The sequence below is a fragment of the Acromyrmex echinatior genome, chromosome 1 (assembly GCF_024713525.1).
Source record: "Acromyrmex echinatior isolate Ae372 chromosome 1, ASM2471352v2, whole genome shotgun sequence".
In the NCBI taxonomy this organism is placed as follows: domain Eukaryota; kingdom Metazoa; phylum Arthropoda; class Insecta; order Hymenoptera; family Formicidae; genus Acromyrmex; species Acromyrmex echinatior.
In genome coordinates, this window is record NC_141852.1 from 2820817 (window position 1) to 2837347 (window position 16531).

Sequence of the window (16531 nt, forward strand, 5' to 3'; positions counted from 1 at the left end):
TAATATTAGGTGTTGGAATTAATTCGTAGCGTTTTACAAGTGATGGGAAGTACTTTCATTAATGTATTTTTTAATGCTCATGTGAAATAAATAACATTCTTTCATTAAAAAACGCTACGAATTAATTCCAACACCTAATATAACTAAAGGATCACCTGTTTACATAATTCGAAAGAGTGAAAGTACTTCCCATCACTTGTAAAACGCTACGAATTAATTCCAACACCTAATATAATATATATAATATTTATAAACATATATAATATATTATATAATACATGAAATATGTCCATACTTTTTTCTTTTGTAAAATTACTTTTTAATGTAATAAAAATATTTCACTAAAAATATTACGTATGTCATATATAATTATACATGTTTATAAATATTTATACATGTTTATACGTATAATACTTATACGTAGGCTGCTGGAAAAGTTTCTGCAATCTAATACTTCCAATGGCGCCAACGTTCTGCTACTATCATATCCGCAAAATTAGATATTTTTAACCTATAATTCAGTTGACAGTTTGTATCCAATCCAACTAGTTTGTTTGCATAATATTTTAAATTTTAAAAGAAGTTATTTTGTGAGAAAATGGAAATTTCTCGTGATTGAATGAAAATTTTCGGGCAATGATCTTTTACGACTACAAATGTAATCTAATTCCGAAACAATGCATCGATCAACTTCATTTTGAGATGAAGCACCATCCAAGGATAGGACTGTTTATAATTGGTTTGTCGAATTCCAGCGTGGAAGTACCTTTATTTGTGACGAATTCCGTAAAGATTGTTCATTCACGTCTGTTGTTGCCATTAATGCTGTGCGTGAAATGATTGAGCGAAACCGGTATATGACATACCGCGAGATTCAGGCATCCTTAGGCATTGACATGAAAGTAATACGATTTTGCATGATCACTTGAGCGTACGAAAACTTTGCAGTCGTTGGATCCCACACAATTTGACCGAAGTTCAAAAATAGGCTCGTGTTAAATGGAGCAAAGAAATGCTCAAGAAATTCAACCGAGGTCGGTCAAATTTGGTCTACAACATCGTTATTAGGGACGAAACATGGATCTATTCGTATGAGTCCGAAAGTAAACAACAATTCACTGTTTGGATATTTCAAAATGAACCGAAACCAACAAAAGTTGTTCATTCACGCAGTGCTGCCAAGCAAATAATTACTCGTTTCTTCAGTTATACCGGACATGAGGCAACCGTGACTTTAGAGGATTGAAGGACTGTAAATACTGATTGGTACACAACAATTTGTTTGCTAGAAGTCATAAATGAATTGCGTAAAACAAACCGAAATCGTCGTATCATCCTTTATCATGACAGCGCCAGCTGTCACACAGCACGTCAAACCGTTGATTTTTTATCCAGTAAAAATGTCGAATTGATGACTCATTGTCCATATTCACCTGATTTATTACCTAATGACTTCTTTTTGTTCCTAAACATTAAAAAGAAGATGCGTGATGAACGATTTGAGTCGTCTGAAGCAGCTGTTGAAACATTTCGTACATTGATTTCTGAGGTTACAACCTCAGAGTGGAAAAAATGCTTCGAAAATTAGTTCGAGCGTATGCAAAAATGTATCAATCTTAAAGGCGAATACTTCGAAAAATAATAAAGCCATTTACCGGATTTTACATGTTTTTTTTTCATATTGTTTGCAGAAACTTTTCCAACAACATATACATATATATTACTTACATATATATTGAGTCATCTAACAAGTATCCGCGGTTTTTAGATGACTCAATATACATATATATTTAAACATGAAAAATTTCTTAATATCTCAATATAAATTTGGCCGAATAAGGTCCACTTCTATTCTAGTTTCTACGTTGTAATAATGTAATGTAAGTGTTGTAATTGTATGTTTCACTTCTCCCCCCTCTCTCCCTCTCTCTCCCTCTCTCTCCTTCCCCCTCTTTTTGTTTCTATTCTAGTTTCTACTGCCTCGTCTCTGAAAAAATAGTTCGGAGATTGATAGATATGTAAGTATGATTGATAAATATATACAATATATTTTCGCGGTTGATTACAGACTTTCCACAAATTTCATATAATTTTCAAGTTTCTAGAAAATTTTTGAAATATAAAATGAAATAATGAAATAATGAACATAAAAATAATGAATAATGACTAACTAATAATGAATAATAGTGAATAATAAATTATGAATTTTAAAATAATGAATTTTAATAATGAAAATAATTTATACAATAATTTTTGTTGCTGTAGAATCCACCTGGATTTCGCTCGGCAAGATTTATATTGATAGGTAAGACATTATATTATTAATAGCGAATTCGATTACATTTTTGTTTCATAGCAACAAAAATTATTGCATAAATTATTTTTATTATTAAAATTCATTATTTAAAAATTCATTATTCATTATTCATTATTCATTATTAATTAGACATTATTCATTATTTTTATTGTTCATTATTTCATTATTTCATTTTATATTTAAAAAATTTTCTAGAAACTTGATAATTATATGAAATTTATGGAAAATCTGTAATCAACTACGAAAATATGTTCTATATATTTATCAATCTCCAAATTTAATAAATAAACAGATAAAAAATGAATAAATAAATAAAAATATATATAAATAAATTAATGAATACATAAATAAATAAGTAAAGAAATAAATAGATAAATAAATAAATAAATAAATAAATAAAATAATTAATTAATTAAGGAGATATACGTATAAATTATCTCGTTTTACATATAAATAACAAAAATATATTGTATATATATTTAGATGTTACTTGCTGTAACAATTTTAACAAGCCAACTCGAACGGAGTTTCAAGCAATAGCTAGAGAAGCTTTGCGTTCTGCGAAACAACGTCATCGCAAAAGTATTCATACACTACGTGATCGGACCAGAGAAGCGGACCAGAAATTATTGCAATGAACAAAACGAGCAACATGAACAAACCGAGGAAATAGAAGACAACAAATAGAAGAACAAGGCCCACTATAAATTGATAATTTAACGGACAATTGATAATTTAATGGATTAATAATTTAATGGATTTCCATTTAACGGATGGTATGCAACACATTTTTAATAAAATGTTAATAAATCAATGTTAATGAATGTTAACAAATGTTTATTTTTAATAAAATATTATAAATTTTTAAAAATAAATCAGAAATACTGCGCTATTTTTAGGCATTGAACGATTATTTTAATCATTCCTTATACTTTTAAACTAATTTATTTTATTCCTTATAAAAAAGATAGACCTTAAAATTTTCTGATTTTATGTGTTATGAATTACACTATTATAATACATAAGGTTAGAAAATTTGAAGATCCTATCTTTTTTATGAAGAATAAAATATTAATTTAAAAATAGGAGCGATCAGACTAATTGCTCAATGCCTCAAAAAGCGTTAGTGTTTATTCTGATTTATTCTTGCGCATTTATATCATCGCGTCGTAATATTTGCAATATCTCAAGAAGTAACATTACAATGTTACTGCAAGCTTCTGTGTTGCATGGAAATTGTTCTATGTTCAAGAATACTATATACCATGACTTACCACACATATGCACACACACACACACACACACACACACACATATATATATATATAAGTTGATAAACTTAATTTCCGCCGCTCATCAAGATAATAAAATTATTTTCCATCGCTCACAATAGATGACTGCAGTTGCAAATTTAGTGTGGCTATGTTGTGGCGCCGAGCATGTCTGGGCGTCGACGATGACTAATGGCGAAAGACAATTGGCGGAGAATCATAAGGTTTGCAAATAAATGTTACTCATTGGTTCTGACTCATATGATATGGCGGTTTAATATAAACTTAAATGATTGTTTAGAAAGTACAGATTACAAAAGTAGAGACGTGATTGCGTGTGTATGACGGCTCAAATATCGGTATCGCATTGCTAGGTTATTAGGTTTACAATTTTGCCGCCGTTTTCCTATAGATGGCTTTAGCGGTAAGTAGTGATTGAAATAAATAGATCATAGACGTCATACAATAAACTTGGGCATCTGTCAACATAACCCCATAGAAACATTAGTCGATTTGTGTCTGCATCATAAAGTTATTCTCGATTGAAAATGTCAGTTTACGAGTCAAATTCTCGTCATTTGCGGGAGGTTTGAATTTTCTGCTTTAATATGAAGAAATCTGCAGCTGAGACTCATCGAATGCTCTCAAGTACTTATTTATGAGTGAGGCTGCTATTAGTGAAAGAATGTGTCATGAGTGGTTTCAACACTTCAAGAATGGTGATTGTGACATCGAAGACCGGCATAGCGGTGAAAAAGAGAAGATCTTCGAAGATGCAGATTTAGAGGCATTACTTGATCAAGACTCGTGTCAAAATCAAAAAGAATTGACACGATCATTAGGAGTGACTCAACAAGCCATTTCAAAACGCCTCAAAATCATGAGAATGATTCAGAAGCAAGGAAATTGGATGCCGTATGAATTGAAGCCGAGAGATATTGACGGCGTTTGTTTGCTTGTGAACAGCTGCTTGAAAGGCAAAGACGGAAGGGATTTTTGTATCGCATTGTGACTGGGGACGAAAAAAAATGGGTTCATTACGATAACCCCCAAGCGCAGAAAATCATGGGGAATTCCCGGCCATACTTCCACGTCGACGGCCAAACCGAATATTCACGGCTCCAAGGTCATGCTCTGTATTTGGTGGGACCAGCTCGGCGTAGTGTATGAGATGTTAAAACCGACTGAATCACAGGTGATCAGTATCGAACGCAATTGATGCGTTTGAGCCGAGCATTGAAAGATAAACGGCCGCAATACAACGAGAGACACGATAAAGTGATTTTGCAGCATGACAATGCTCGACCCCATGTTGCGAAAGTGGTCAAGACATACTTGGAAACGTTGAAATGGGAAGTCCTACCCCACCCGCCATATTCTCCAGACGTTGCTCCCTCTGACTTGTTTCGATCAATGGCACACGACCTGGCTGACCAGCACTTTCGGTCTTATGAAGAAGTAAAAAATTGGATCGATTCATGGATCGCCTCAAAAGATGACTAGTTTTTTCGTACGCTGCCCGAAAGATGGGAGAAAGTGGCCAGCGATGGACAATACTTTGAATCATAAATGTATAACCAGTATTTTTACAATAAAGCCTCGAATTTCGTAAAAAAAAACGGCGGAAGCAAAGTTGTACACCTAATAGAATATGAGAAACTAAGAAAATCTACAATATAAGCATTTATCTGACGACGCTAACAATTACTTAATGACATGAGCAGTATGTCAACCTCGCAGTGAACATAGGATGATTATTAATCTCACCGAGCATTAACTTATAATCTATCGCTGAGGCTTACAAAAAGTCCGCACGCAGAACGCCAGAGAGAGAGAAATAGAAAGGAAAGCCGGGAAAAAGAACTAACTCGAGCGCCGCAATTAACAACGCCACATTAGTGAAGTTTAAATATTTGTTAGCAAATTTCAATGCGCAAAGATTGAGTTTTGTGAAGGCAGATATATTTTTTAAATCGATTCAAAATGGAATGTAATGACTTGTTCTTTTAACATGTACACTCACCGATTAAAAGATTACAACAGATTTTTTTCTATTTTTGAAATGTAGCCTACTCACCGAGCGATTGCTTTTTACTTACGAATCCATAAGTAAGAATCACTCGCTTGATGAGCAGATTGTATTCTAAAACTCATTAAAAAAATATGTTGTAACCATTTATGGCTCTTGCACACCAGCACGAGGCGCAACACGCAATACGCGACGCGCAACACATTCAGGTTGCCTTCACTCGAGTGCATCTATTGGGTCATCTAAAAAGTATCCGCGGTTTTTTGTCACTAGATGTGTTGACCATCAACACATCTAGTGACAAAAAACCGCGAATACTTTTTAGATGACCCAATATATCGTTTTATCCTTGTTGTTCACCAAATGTTAAATGAGAATATATAATATTGTATATGGATGCACCTGGATAAATTTCCGAACACAGTCCAATAAGCATATATATATTGAGTCATCTAAAAAGTATCCGCGGTTTTTTGTCACTAGATGTGTGTTGATGGTCATATATCTAGTGACAAAGTACCGCGGATACTTTTTAGATGACCAATAATTTTTCCAAGTATCGCGACGTCGCAGCAAAAGTTGAGAGAAATTGAACATTTTGTACGCGACAAGCGAATGAGTCGAGCTGCGCATGGCTACACAAAAAGCAGAATTAATTGAAAAATGTGATCTTGGTATCAATCATGAAACTTGATCTTTAGAATGGAAAATGAAAAGTGAAAAATTTCTTCATTAATTTCAATGGTAAAAATTTTCACTTTTCATTTTTTATTCTAGGTAAAATTTTATGATTGATACCCTTATATACTATAACTTTGATATATGTACAAAACATCTTACAACCTCTACTGTACCACGCTTATCGGGTTTAATAACATCGTAGTTATGAAATTGGCCAATCATAGTTTCCTCAGAAAAATGTAACGACTGTGATTGACCAGTTTCATAACTACAGGTGTCATAAACCCGATTAAGTGTGCCGTATAGCAGATGTCACAGGAAGCAATTTTTTTTCGATGGGTTCGGAACTCAGCCTTGCTCGTAATTGAACGTAAATGGTTAGATCCATGGTGAGTGCTTTTCATTTGATGACACAAGTTGACACAAGCGTTGTTCTATCTTTTTTTACATTCAGAGAGTGACAAAGAAGATAGAATGACACTTGTGTCGACTTGTGTCGACTTGTCGGTCTACACTCGCGAATGAAAATGCCTTTACATATTCAACATGAATGCATTTTGAAACACAATCGAAATCTTGCAATCGTTTGTGCAGCGATTAGCGTAGAAGTACAATATTATTTTATCCTTGTTGTTCACCGAGTGTTAAATAAGGATTAAATGATACTCTCTGCTGCGTAAACGAATGCACTCTTCGTATGCGTTTCGATTGTGTTTCGAAATGCACGAGTGTATATACATACATAAAATCAGCAACTAAAAGATTGCAACACATTTTCAATAAGTTTTGGAATGCAGCCTGTTCATCGAACGATGAGTGCTTTCCATTTGATGACACAAGTCGACACAAGCGTTCTATCTTTCTTGACATACAGAGAGTGACAAAGATAGAACAACACTTGTATTAACTTGTATCGATTTGTATCATCAAATGAAAAACACTCAATGTAAGAATACAAGATATATCATTGCGTATAATGGCGATAGCAATATTGGGAACAATCAAAAATTTTAATTTCAATGCATTTTTCTGCGTATAATAGCGCTGGCATATTGGAATAGTCAATTAAATTTGGACTACAAATCACTTTCTTACTGCGCATCCTCGAGAACCTCTTCTTACATCATGGTTAGATCCATAAGTAAAGGCTTAAATAGGCACAGGCAATAGGCAACAGGAAATAACGAACAGAGGTCTGGGATATAATATCAAATTACCAGAGCTTATCACTTACACACCAGAGCTCTGATTAGACGGCTCGTTATATCCCGTGTTGCCTGTGCTAGAGTCCTAGATATAACAGAGAAGCGTCACCGAACATATTTACAGATTATAATTAATAATAATAATTTCAAAGAAAAAATGGTGACCTGTTTACATCTGTCATTCCGCAAACGGAGTGCGATTCTTATAACAGTAGTATTTCTATTGACTACAAAAAAATACTGATTTTCTTTGGAGACTACAATATACATATCAAGATTTAACAATAATGATACTTATCGAAATTAGAAGATTCACGTAACTATCTATAGAAAAAATGGAATCAAGTAAAAATCGGTACAGCAGGACATCGGATGGTGCTTCTCTATTATATGTAGGACTCTGTGCCTATTGTGTTTAAGTTTTAAAGGTATATGTGTAAGAAATAAGCGATAACACGAGAAAAAGATTAGAACACTCTGAGATTCGAACCAAAGCGCGAGACTTGGGCCTCTATTATACGAAAAATTAGAGAAATACTATACTGTAGTATGCGTCACATATACTATAGCATTTTCCTAGTTTTTTTTTATGCAACTACTTTTCGAGAATAAAGGCCTTGGGCACAATGTAATCATAGTCAGTAGCGACACTGAATGTCGGCACCTTTAATGTAAGTGTTCTTAGCCCGGCTCTTCATACGAGCAACATCGCTTTGACACTGAGTGCTGATTGATGAAAAACCAGTTGTGGGGGTAAAATTTACCTCCATCACCCGTTTTTCACCAATCAACGTTCTGTGTCAAAGCGCTGTTGCCCATATAAGGATTCAGGCTTAGGTCACATGCTTCACTATCATGTTGTGAAGTGTAATTATAACAGGACAGGCTCTTAAATTTGAATTTCTATTAAGCTCTCTTCTAATACATCCGCCATATTCCTAAGTGTACAAATTGATACATGCGCACTAAAAAATTGCAAATCACAAAAAAGTTTACTGTCGCTACTGGGTGATTATATTGGGTCATCTAAAAAGTATCCGCGGTACTTTGTCACTAGATATCTAGTGACAAAAAACCGCGGATACTTTTTAGATGACCTAATATTTACTCTCTAACCTCAAAATAAGGTTTGCGACAGTTTATTAATTATTACATATAAAAGTACTATAGAAATACAATTTATTTACATGGTACAAGATGACTTATTGTTACCCAAGTGCACCAATTCATCCAAAAAGAAATATTTAATGCATCGCTTGCTAAAAGATATAGAGAGAAGAAGGCATGGATAAAGAACATCAATAGACTTGATGTGTTGACCATCAACACTATCTAGTGACAAAAACCGCGGATACTTTTTAGATGACCCAATATATTCTTCAAAGATCTAAGATGTATGCGAGATAAGCTTCATTTGTTGTCATTTGCAGCATTTACAATATTTGTTAATATTGATTTTAAATATATTCATTTAAATATGTGTATTTTTAGTTTAATCTTTTAGAACATTATGTGATTTTTGTAATAGATTATTTATGTCAAGATTTTAATTTCATCTTATAAATTGAAGGCCAAGTAGGTCAAAAACATTTTTCAAATTGTCAGTTAGGTACAATATTATTGAAATTATTATTTAAATTACATCTATTATTTTTTTTCGACTGTTTCTTATCTTTTAATTTTACTTTTGCAAAAGAAGCCAATTTTTATACTAATTTAGTTATTATAACAGTACAAAAGAAGGGCAAAGAGCCAATAATGTATAAAAGAATGTATAACTTTAATTTAAATTAGTTTTATTTTTATTGTACCACGTTCTATTTTATTGTACCACGAAATGGACTACATTTTACATTTTTTTCTCGTTGTGTATTATTGGACTCTTAACAGATTTACTAAGGTATATTATCATATTATTAATTTTTATGTGATTAATATTAATTCTTTTTGTTTACGGTTATTGTTCCAGAATTTTCTTATGACTTTGTTAATTCTTGATAAAAATGACTCGCAGCGTATTACACAGAAAGAAGAAATTTTATATTAAGAAATTGTAAGAATATTGTAAGATTATGTACGAATTTTTAATTTAGAACGATATTTATATTATTGTAAGATTGCATTGAAAATGACTCGATTGGAGTTGAAACGTTTGTTTTATTTTATTTTAATTTAATTGTTTTGTATTAGTTTTGCTTATTTAAATTATAATTCTTTTTTACGTTATTGGCTCTTTGCCCTTCTTTTATACTATCTTTTATTTAAATTAGTATTAAAAATTCATATAAACAATTACAATTAACAACAAACGTTTCGATTCCAATCGAGTCATTTTCAATGTCTAAATATATCAACATCGTCCTAAACCAAAAATATGGTAATACAATACTATTATAATTTTTAATATCGTATTTTTCATTCCATGTAGTACGCTGCGAGTCATTTTTATCAAAAATCAAAGTAGTCATAAGAAATTTTTGGAAAAGTAACCGTGAACAAAAAGAATTAATATTAACTACATAACATACAAATTAATAATATAATAATGTACCTTGTCAGTGATCGGTAAATGTGTTAAGCGTCCATTAATAAAAAGAGAGAAAAAAACACAAGTAGATGGGAGTTCATATCGTGGCATAATATATTAGTTTTTTTATTATATAAATTATTATTTTAAGCAAATTTGCAAAAATAACGAACATCTAATTTTCATGATGTCAGATAACGAAATGTCAAGAAAAAAAATATTTATCGAGAACGGAAAACGGTAAAACAGGGGAGGGGAAAGATAGAAGATATTAAAAAGGAGAAAGAGAATGTATAATGTTAGAATACAATTCAGGCAAAGACTGTCATTTATCTGTTTATTCCATGTTTCTATTTTTATTATCAACCATTTCAGATATCAATCTTTTATTGTATGATTTTACTCTATATCTAATATTATATATCCACTTTATCCCATTTAAAGTTGTGATTCTCCTCAATACGGTACTATACACTAATACTAGTAATTTAGCATTCTACAATAGTCATTCTTATAAAAAACTTGAGAGAATACAATTAAATAATGTGAAAGCAAATTTTGCAATTGGAATTGAAGGACTCATATCATCACTTACATCGTATTAGAACGAACATGTTTGATTTCTTCTTTAAAATTCATAATGTTTTGCCAGCCTCCATGGTTTGTGAATTTTTTAAATATTTAGACAATATCAACAGTTTTAATTTTTTTCAACATACAAGGAGAATAGATAGAAAGATTCTATGGTTGAAGAAAAAAGACTTGAAAAATAAAAGATTAAATATTAAGCCAATTTCTTATGTTTGTGCTTTGAATAAGGATTTACAAAATAAAATTATTGTATATCTAATGATGCTCTTAATGACAAGTTTTTACAGGTTATGGAAAAAATACATATTTCTATTGTTTGGGGCAAACTATTTGGGAAAGCGATTCCTCTAGATTCTTTAAATAAAAAATGATTCCTTAATTTGAGCAATGTTGACATACCTATGGAAGTCCAGTAGGGGAAATCCTGTAGGTTTGCTACAATTGGGGCAAGGCTTTGGCCTTTTATAATAAACACGATATTGATAGGACATTAATTGAATTCATTAAAAATATTGAAAATAATATTATTGGTCGTCCGAACAATATAATAAACTTTGTTAGAAATAACTGTTTCAATTCTTGAGAGGTTTCAGAATGATTTTCCTAGGACTGGTTCTAATGATAAATTATTTGATTGAATTAAGATAACAAAAAAATTTGTTAAAAATCATCCTGAAATATTAATTTCTAAAGCAAATAAAGGAAATGTTACTATTGCTCAAAATAAACTAGATTACATATCCAAGGTGGAATTGATACTTTTAGACAATAATACATCTGAGATGATAACTAAAGATCCTACAAAAAAACTTACGAGCGATGCGTAACATGCTTAGTAAGTGGAAAGAAAAAGGATTAATAGATGACTCGACATATCGGAGTTGCGTGATTGACGGGAGCATATAAAATTTAACGAAGATTCATAAACAAAACTATCTTCTTAGAATTATTGTTTCTTCTATAAATAGCGCACTATAATTTATCATTGTTTCTGCATAACATCATTAAAGATTCTATACTAGAAACTCCTAGTTTTATAAAAAATAGTTTTAACCTAATTAATAAACTTAAAGATGTTAAACTGGAACCAGATTCTATGTTGGTTTCCTCGGATGTGATATCCCTATTTACTAATATACCTATAGATTTGGCTGATAGTGTTGTTGGAAGGTAGGATTCTAAGGAAACTAAAATTCCTTTAGATGAACTTTGATTGCCTTTCGGATGATTTTGAATTCTTTAGATAGTAATAGTAATATTTATATAAATGTAAAAAATATGCATTACGTGTAAATTATAATGATAATAGTACATAATAGTAACATGTACGCTGTATGAAAATATTTAAAAATGTAGAAATGTATTATCTTAATTTGTAATTTAATTAAGATAATACATAAAGCATAATAGTAATACATATATACTATATAAAAAAAATATAAAATATAAATATAAAATATATAATATAAAAAAAAATGTATGAAAAGAAGAGCATAAAAAATCACCGCACAAGTTATAGTTTGTGATATTTAATTATCATTACATTAATAAAAACATTAGACGTTCAGCCACAATCTGGCCATCCTCAATAAATTCACAATATTCTTAAAACGCAGAGTTACATATAGCTGACATTAAATTCAACCGCCGTATGATATAATTATATATAAACGTGTTCTTTCATATATGAAGGTGCCTCGTACAATAATGTTACACCGCCAATTATTATATCACGAAAAGTGTAGAACAAGAATTTCCAGATTCTAATTTAACAAATTAACGTATCATTAATATCTTCTAATCGAAATGTGAGAATAGAATCATTATCTGTTTAGATCGTATACAACTCATTTCAATCTCTTCGTTCAAACACCGCGTGTAATCGTCGAACGTTCGCGCTACGATGTTACTCTTTATGCCTTTTGCTTTTTTAGTTTCTCTCTTGCCGTTTACCCTCACCGCATACATCTTCGCTCTGAGACCAATGAATTCGATCATTATCACACTGTTATTTTCGTCCTTCATCAGACTGGGTACTTTTTTGTTCGCGAGAGACATATCGTACGCGTTGTCCATCGGATAATCGCTCGTATCGAATCTAGCGATATCGCGTTTCATAATCTCATAAACATTCTCGCACTCGACGCGGTATATACTGTCCGTGTCGGTGTACATAATTTTACATTTGTCGCGAAATAGTAACATATACTCATAATGAAATTCGTACAAGCAGATTTTCGATATGTCGAGTATACACATACCCATGTAAATCGGCTTGTTGAACTTCATCTCGAGTTTGCGCATTTCGACGGCGATTAAATTTTCCGCAAAGACGCTGCGGCTGTGAAAATTCGGTTTCGCGATTATTGCCTCCGCGCCGTACTGTCCGTCCCATTTTATTATTATTATTATTATTATTATTATAATTTTACATCGACGTAATTGCGCACATTCTCCATCTTACCGAATACCGCGTTGTTCATTAGTTTATACAAATTTTTTTCGAAATCGTTTTTCGCGCGCGTTCTAAATTGTGTATTGAGTTCAATGTAATCGCAGAGCCATGGAGATTGAGCGAATTGTAGCATCCCGGTGGATCTTTGTTATGCGAAAACGCGACGAGTACATTGTTGCAGGTTGCATTAGTGGGTGACGTAACACTGCTTATCGTACAACGTCACTAGAAATTTATCTTCGCGCTTACAGGGCGGTTTATCGCGCGTTGAGCAGAAAGGTAGGTCAGTGTATCGGTCGTGTAGATGCTGTGGATATTCGAGATCGACCTCGAGAATATAATCGGTAGGTGAATCCGGAGCGATCATGCTCATGTCAAAGTTCACAGAGTCTTCGACCCATCGAAATTCGGCATATGGCAATGGTTGACACATCGCCCGTATAAATTGTTAACATCGTAGTACATCAAGTACGACGACGATTTGAATGAGTCGTACGAACGCATGTACTTGTTATTAGCCTGCGCGTATCTGCTTGAACATTGATTAAGGCCGCCGCTCGATGAACATGATCATATCGATGTCGGTGAGTAACTCAAATCTTATACGCGTATGTTTTAGCATCGCGTCTTATGTGAAGCCAATGTATAGTAATGCGTGGGATCGAGACCGTAACTCGCGACAGAACTTTCGCGGAAATTTTCGAAAATGTTGGCCAATAACAAGACATCGGTTTTCAAGTACAGATCACTGTACTCGCCGAGCGTTTGAATGGAGAATTGCTTCCAGACGTTCGCGTAAGCGTAATCGCTCTCGGATACTGTATCGCCCGTTAACGAACTGAAAAATGATTCGCGCGGTGGTAAGCGCGTGTCCTGCAATTTTTCGACGCAGTCAACATACTCGTATGGAAAGACACCTTTACGAGTCAGTAATTCAAATTCTTCATCCGATAGTGTTGAAAATTTGGAACGTATGATTTTTAATTTATCTTTGCTTAGAAATAACGCCAATTTATCGAGGCTTGCATTTAGAAATTTTAAAGAATCGATGAACCATAATTTTATGCATTTTCGCGAATCTGGTCTCTCGGCAATATCTTGAACATGTTTAGTGAATGAAATATATTTTTCTTTGGTTATCGGTAACACATCTATATGTCTTTCGTACGCGGTAGCAATTTCTTTAATTATAAAGTGCGCGTCGTAGCCCGATAAATTGTGAAAAACGATCGGAATATAAAACGAATTTTTATAATTAAGATTGCAATTTGCATGCGCTGGACGATATCTACCGGTGAGATGACAATGATCGCGGATTCGCGTATCGTCCGACGCGAATGGTTTCTTGCAAATATGACAACACGTCGCGCTACGGTACGCCTCCAATTGTTCGTCGACAATGTTTCCATGTGTATGTTGGCGGATGCGATATTTTTCACTCGATGCGCGAAATCGTTGAGTTGTCGCGCGAATCACGTCATACAATCTTCGCGACGAAACCGATATGACGATAACGCGTTGTCGTACGAACATCGCACGTATCTTATACTAAATACTTCGTGCCGTTGATACGTGTACGACGACGCATCTTCCCTGACAAGTTTCATCTTTCGTAGAACGCACTCCAAGCGTAGACGATGAATGCGCTGCTTATTGCAGTGGTTCTCAAATTCGAGTCACTTGTCGTCTACGCTCGGATAGCGGAGTCGTTTATCTTCTCACAGTCCATTACGTGCGACTGCAATTTTTTGTTCATACTGAAATAGTGTAAGCATCTGAAAAAAAAACAAAATTATAACTATTACATTATTTTATTAGTAAGACGGAAAATTATAATAATTTTTTCATACTTACCGATCGCAGAAAAATTTCTTGTTCTTTTTTTCATTAATCTGCGAGCTTACAAGACGGGATAAATTTTTTATCCATGCAAAATGTCCAACACCGTCATTGCGTGGATCTTGCATGTATAGCACGTTGACATATTTCTCCTTCTTTTCATTGGTGAGTCGCAGAGGACCTGTTTATTCTCGATGCCGTACACATTGATCGACACCGCGTTCAACCATTCGAATTTAGAAATGTCTTTTAAAATCATTGGAAACTCAATGTTTGTGAAATTCAATACTGTCGTATAATGTGGATACGACGATTCCCGATCCATATATTATATTTTTCAGCCGGGTACAGCGCGACGACCATCGATCACGCGAAGCACGCATTGTCCGTCGTATGCACACTGATCACCGCTCATTTCGTCGCTATTTCCCACAGCACTTTGATATGACATCCCGCGAGCATGGGATTTAATTTGTTCACATCGTCAAATTAGTCAAATTCACTATACAGGTATGTGACAATGCCCACCCGCTGTCGCGTTCCTGGAACTGTTCGAGTGATGCTAGGATAGGCTCGATGACACACCTCTCGTACCACTCGCGCAAATTGGTATCGGTATATCTCGCTGTTCTTTGTAATTATGCTCTTATTAGCACGTTTATCCTTCATCGCGAACTCATCATTCAACGCGGTGTTCACGCTACCGTGTCTTTCTACAGTGTCTCACACACGCTCGAGCATTATTTCTCTCGCGTTTTCCAAAAACTGCCGCGACTCAATGTGATTAGAGTTTATCACAGCACCTGTCAATATACGGTTTTCAAACGCGGTATCGATCTCTCGCAGAGATCTTTCGTCGCGACTCGCCACCAACGTGTACGAAACATCACTTCAATTGCAATTTTACACCCGTGAGTCGCGCGATCCTCGCCACCACGGATTGTCTGTATCCAACGGCGAGACGCGGACGCTTGGCACGACAAAGTTCTTCGAGTCGCTCGATGCACTCGTCGCATCGTTGCAGCCATGTGAAACACTCTAGAATAGCGATCTGGCCGCACTGCTCCAACAATTCGCGTTCCTCGCTCGTAATTTTCCATGTCTTTTTTTTTAGTCTTTAGATCACGTCACACTCTTCACGGAGCACTTGAACGTAACTCGTTCACACACATTGCAGCACCGTGACATATCTAGAATGTCATAACATTCTAACATCTTTTTATTATGTATGTGCGAAAGTGCACTGTTCACACTCAAAACATTGATCGTTGCATCGATCGAAAAACAGTTTTAGCGTAAGATCGCGATCACGAAACTCCATCCATATATTGTCAATAATCAGCAGTTCGACGCACTTTTCATTACCCGCGGAAATCTTAATGCATATGCACCAATCTTGGCTCTTATCTGCGATTTTCTTCGCCTAATAATAATCGTCCTTTATTACATTGACATTTCTATTCCACCAATATCTCTTTTTATACTCATCGTCCTCGTAACATTTGTCTCGTAACTGTGGGTACACTTTCTGTCGCGCGAGTAAAGAAACGCCAGTCAGAAACGAGCTCTCTAATAATTATTCCATGTTTCTCACCACGTATACCTAATTCTCGATC

The 16531-nt window shown here is 34.0% G+C and overlaps 3 protein-coding genes across 6 annotated transcripts in view; 1 reads left to right on the forward strand and 2 right to left on the reverse strand.

Moving 5' to 3' along the window:
- LOC105148530 (G protein-activated inward rectifier potassium channel 3) overlaps positions 1-16531 on the reverse strand; it is a 155793-nt gene that overhangs the window by 130767 nt on the left and 8495 nt on the right. The gene's annotated exons all lie outside the window — the stretch shown is intronic.
- Positions 1-16531, forward strand: part of BORCS5 (BLOC-1 related complex subunit 5) — a 53508-nt gene that overhangs the window by 15477 nt on the left and 21500 nt on the right. The gene's annotated exons all lie outside the window — the stretch shown is intronic.
- On the reverse strand, positions 12135-16160 carry LOC147910829 (uncharacterized). Its single transcript, XM_087408009.1, has 2 exons — positions 14931-16160; positions 12135-14851 (listed from the first exon to the last, which is right to left on the reverse strand). The coding sequence occupies exon 2, from the start codon at positions 14607-14609 to the stop codon at positions 13692-13694; it is 918 nt and encodes a 305-aa protein (XP_087264135.1). The 5' UTR covers positions 14610-14851; positions 14931-16160; the 3' UTR covers positions 12135-13691.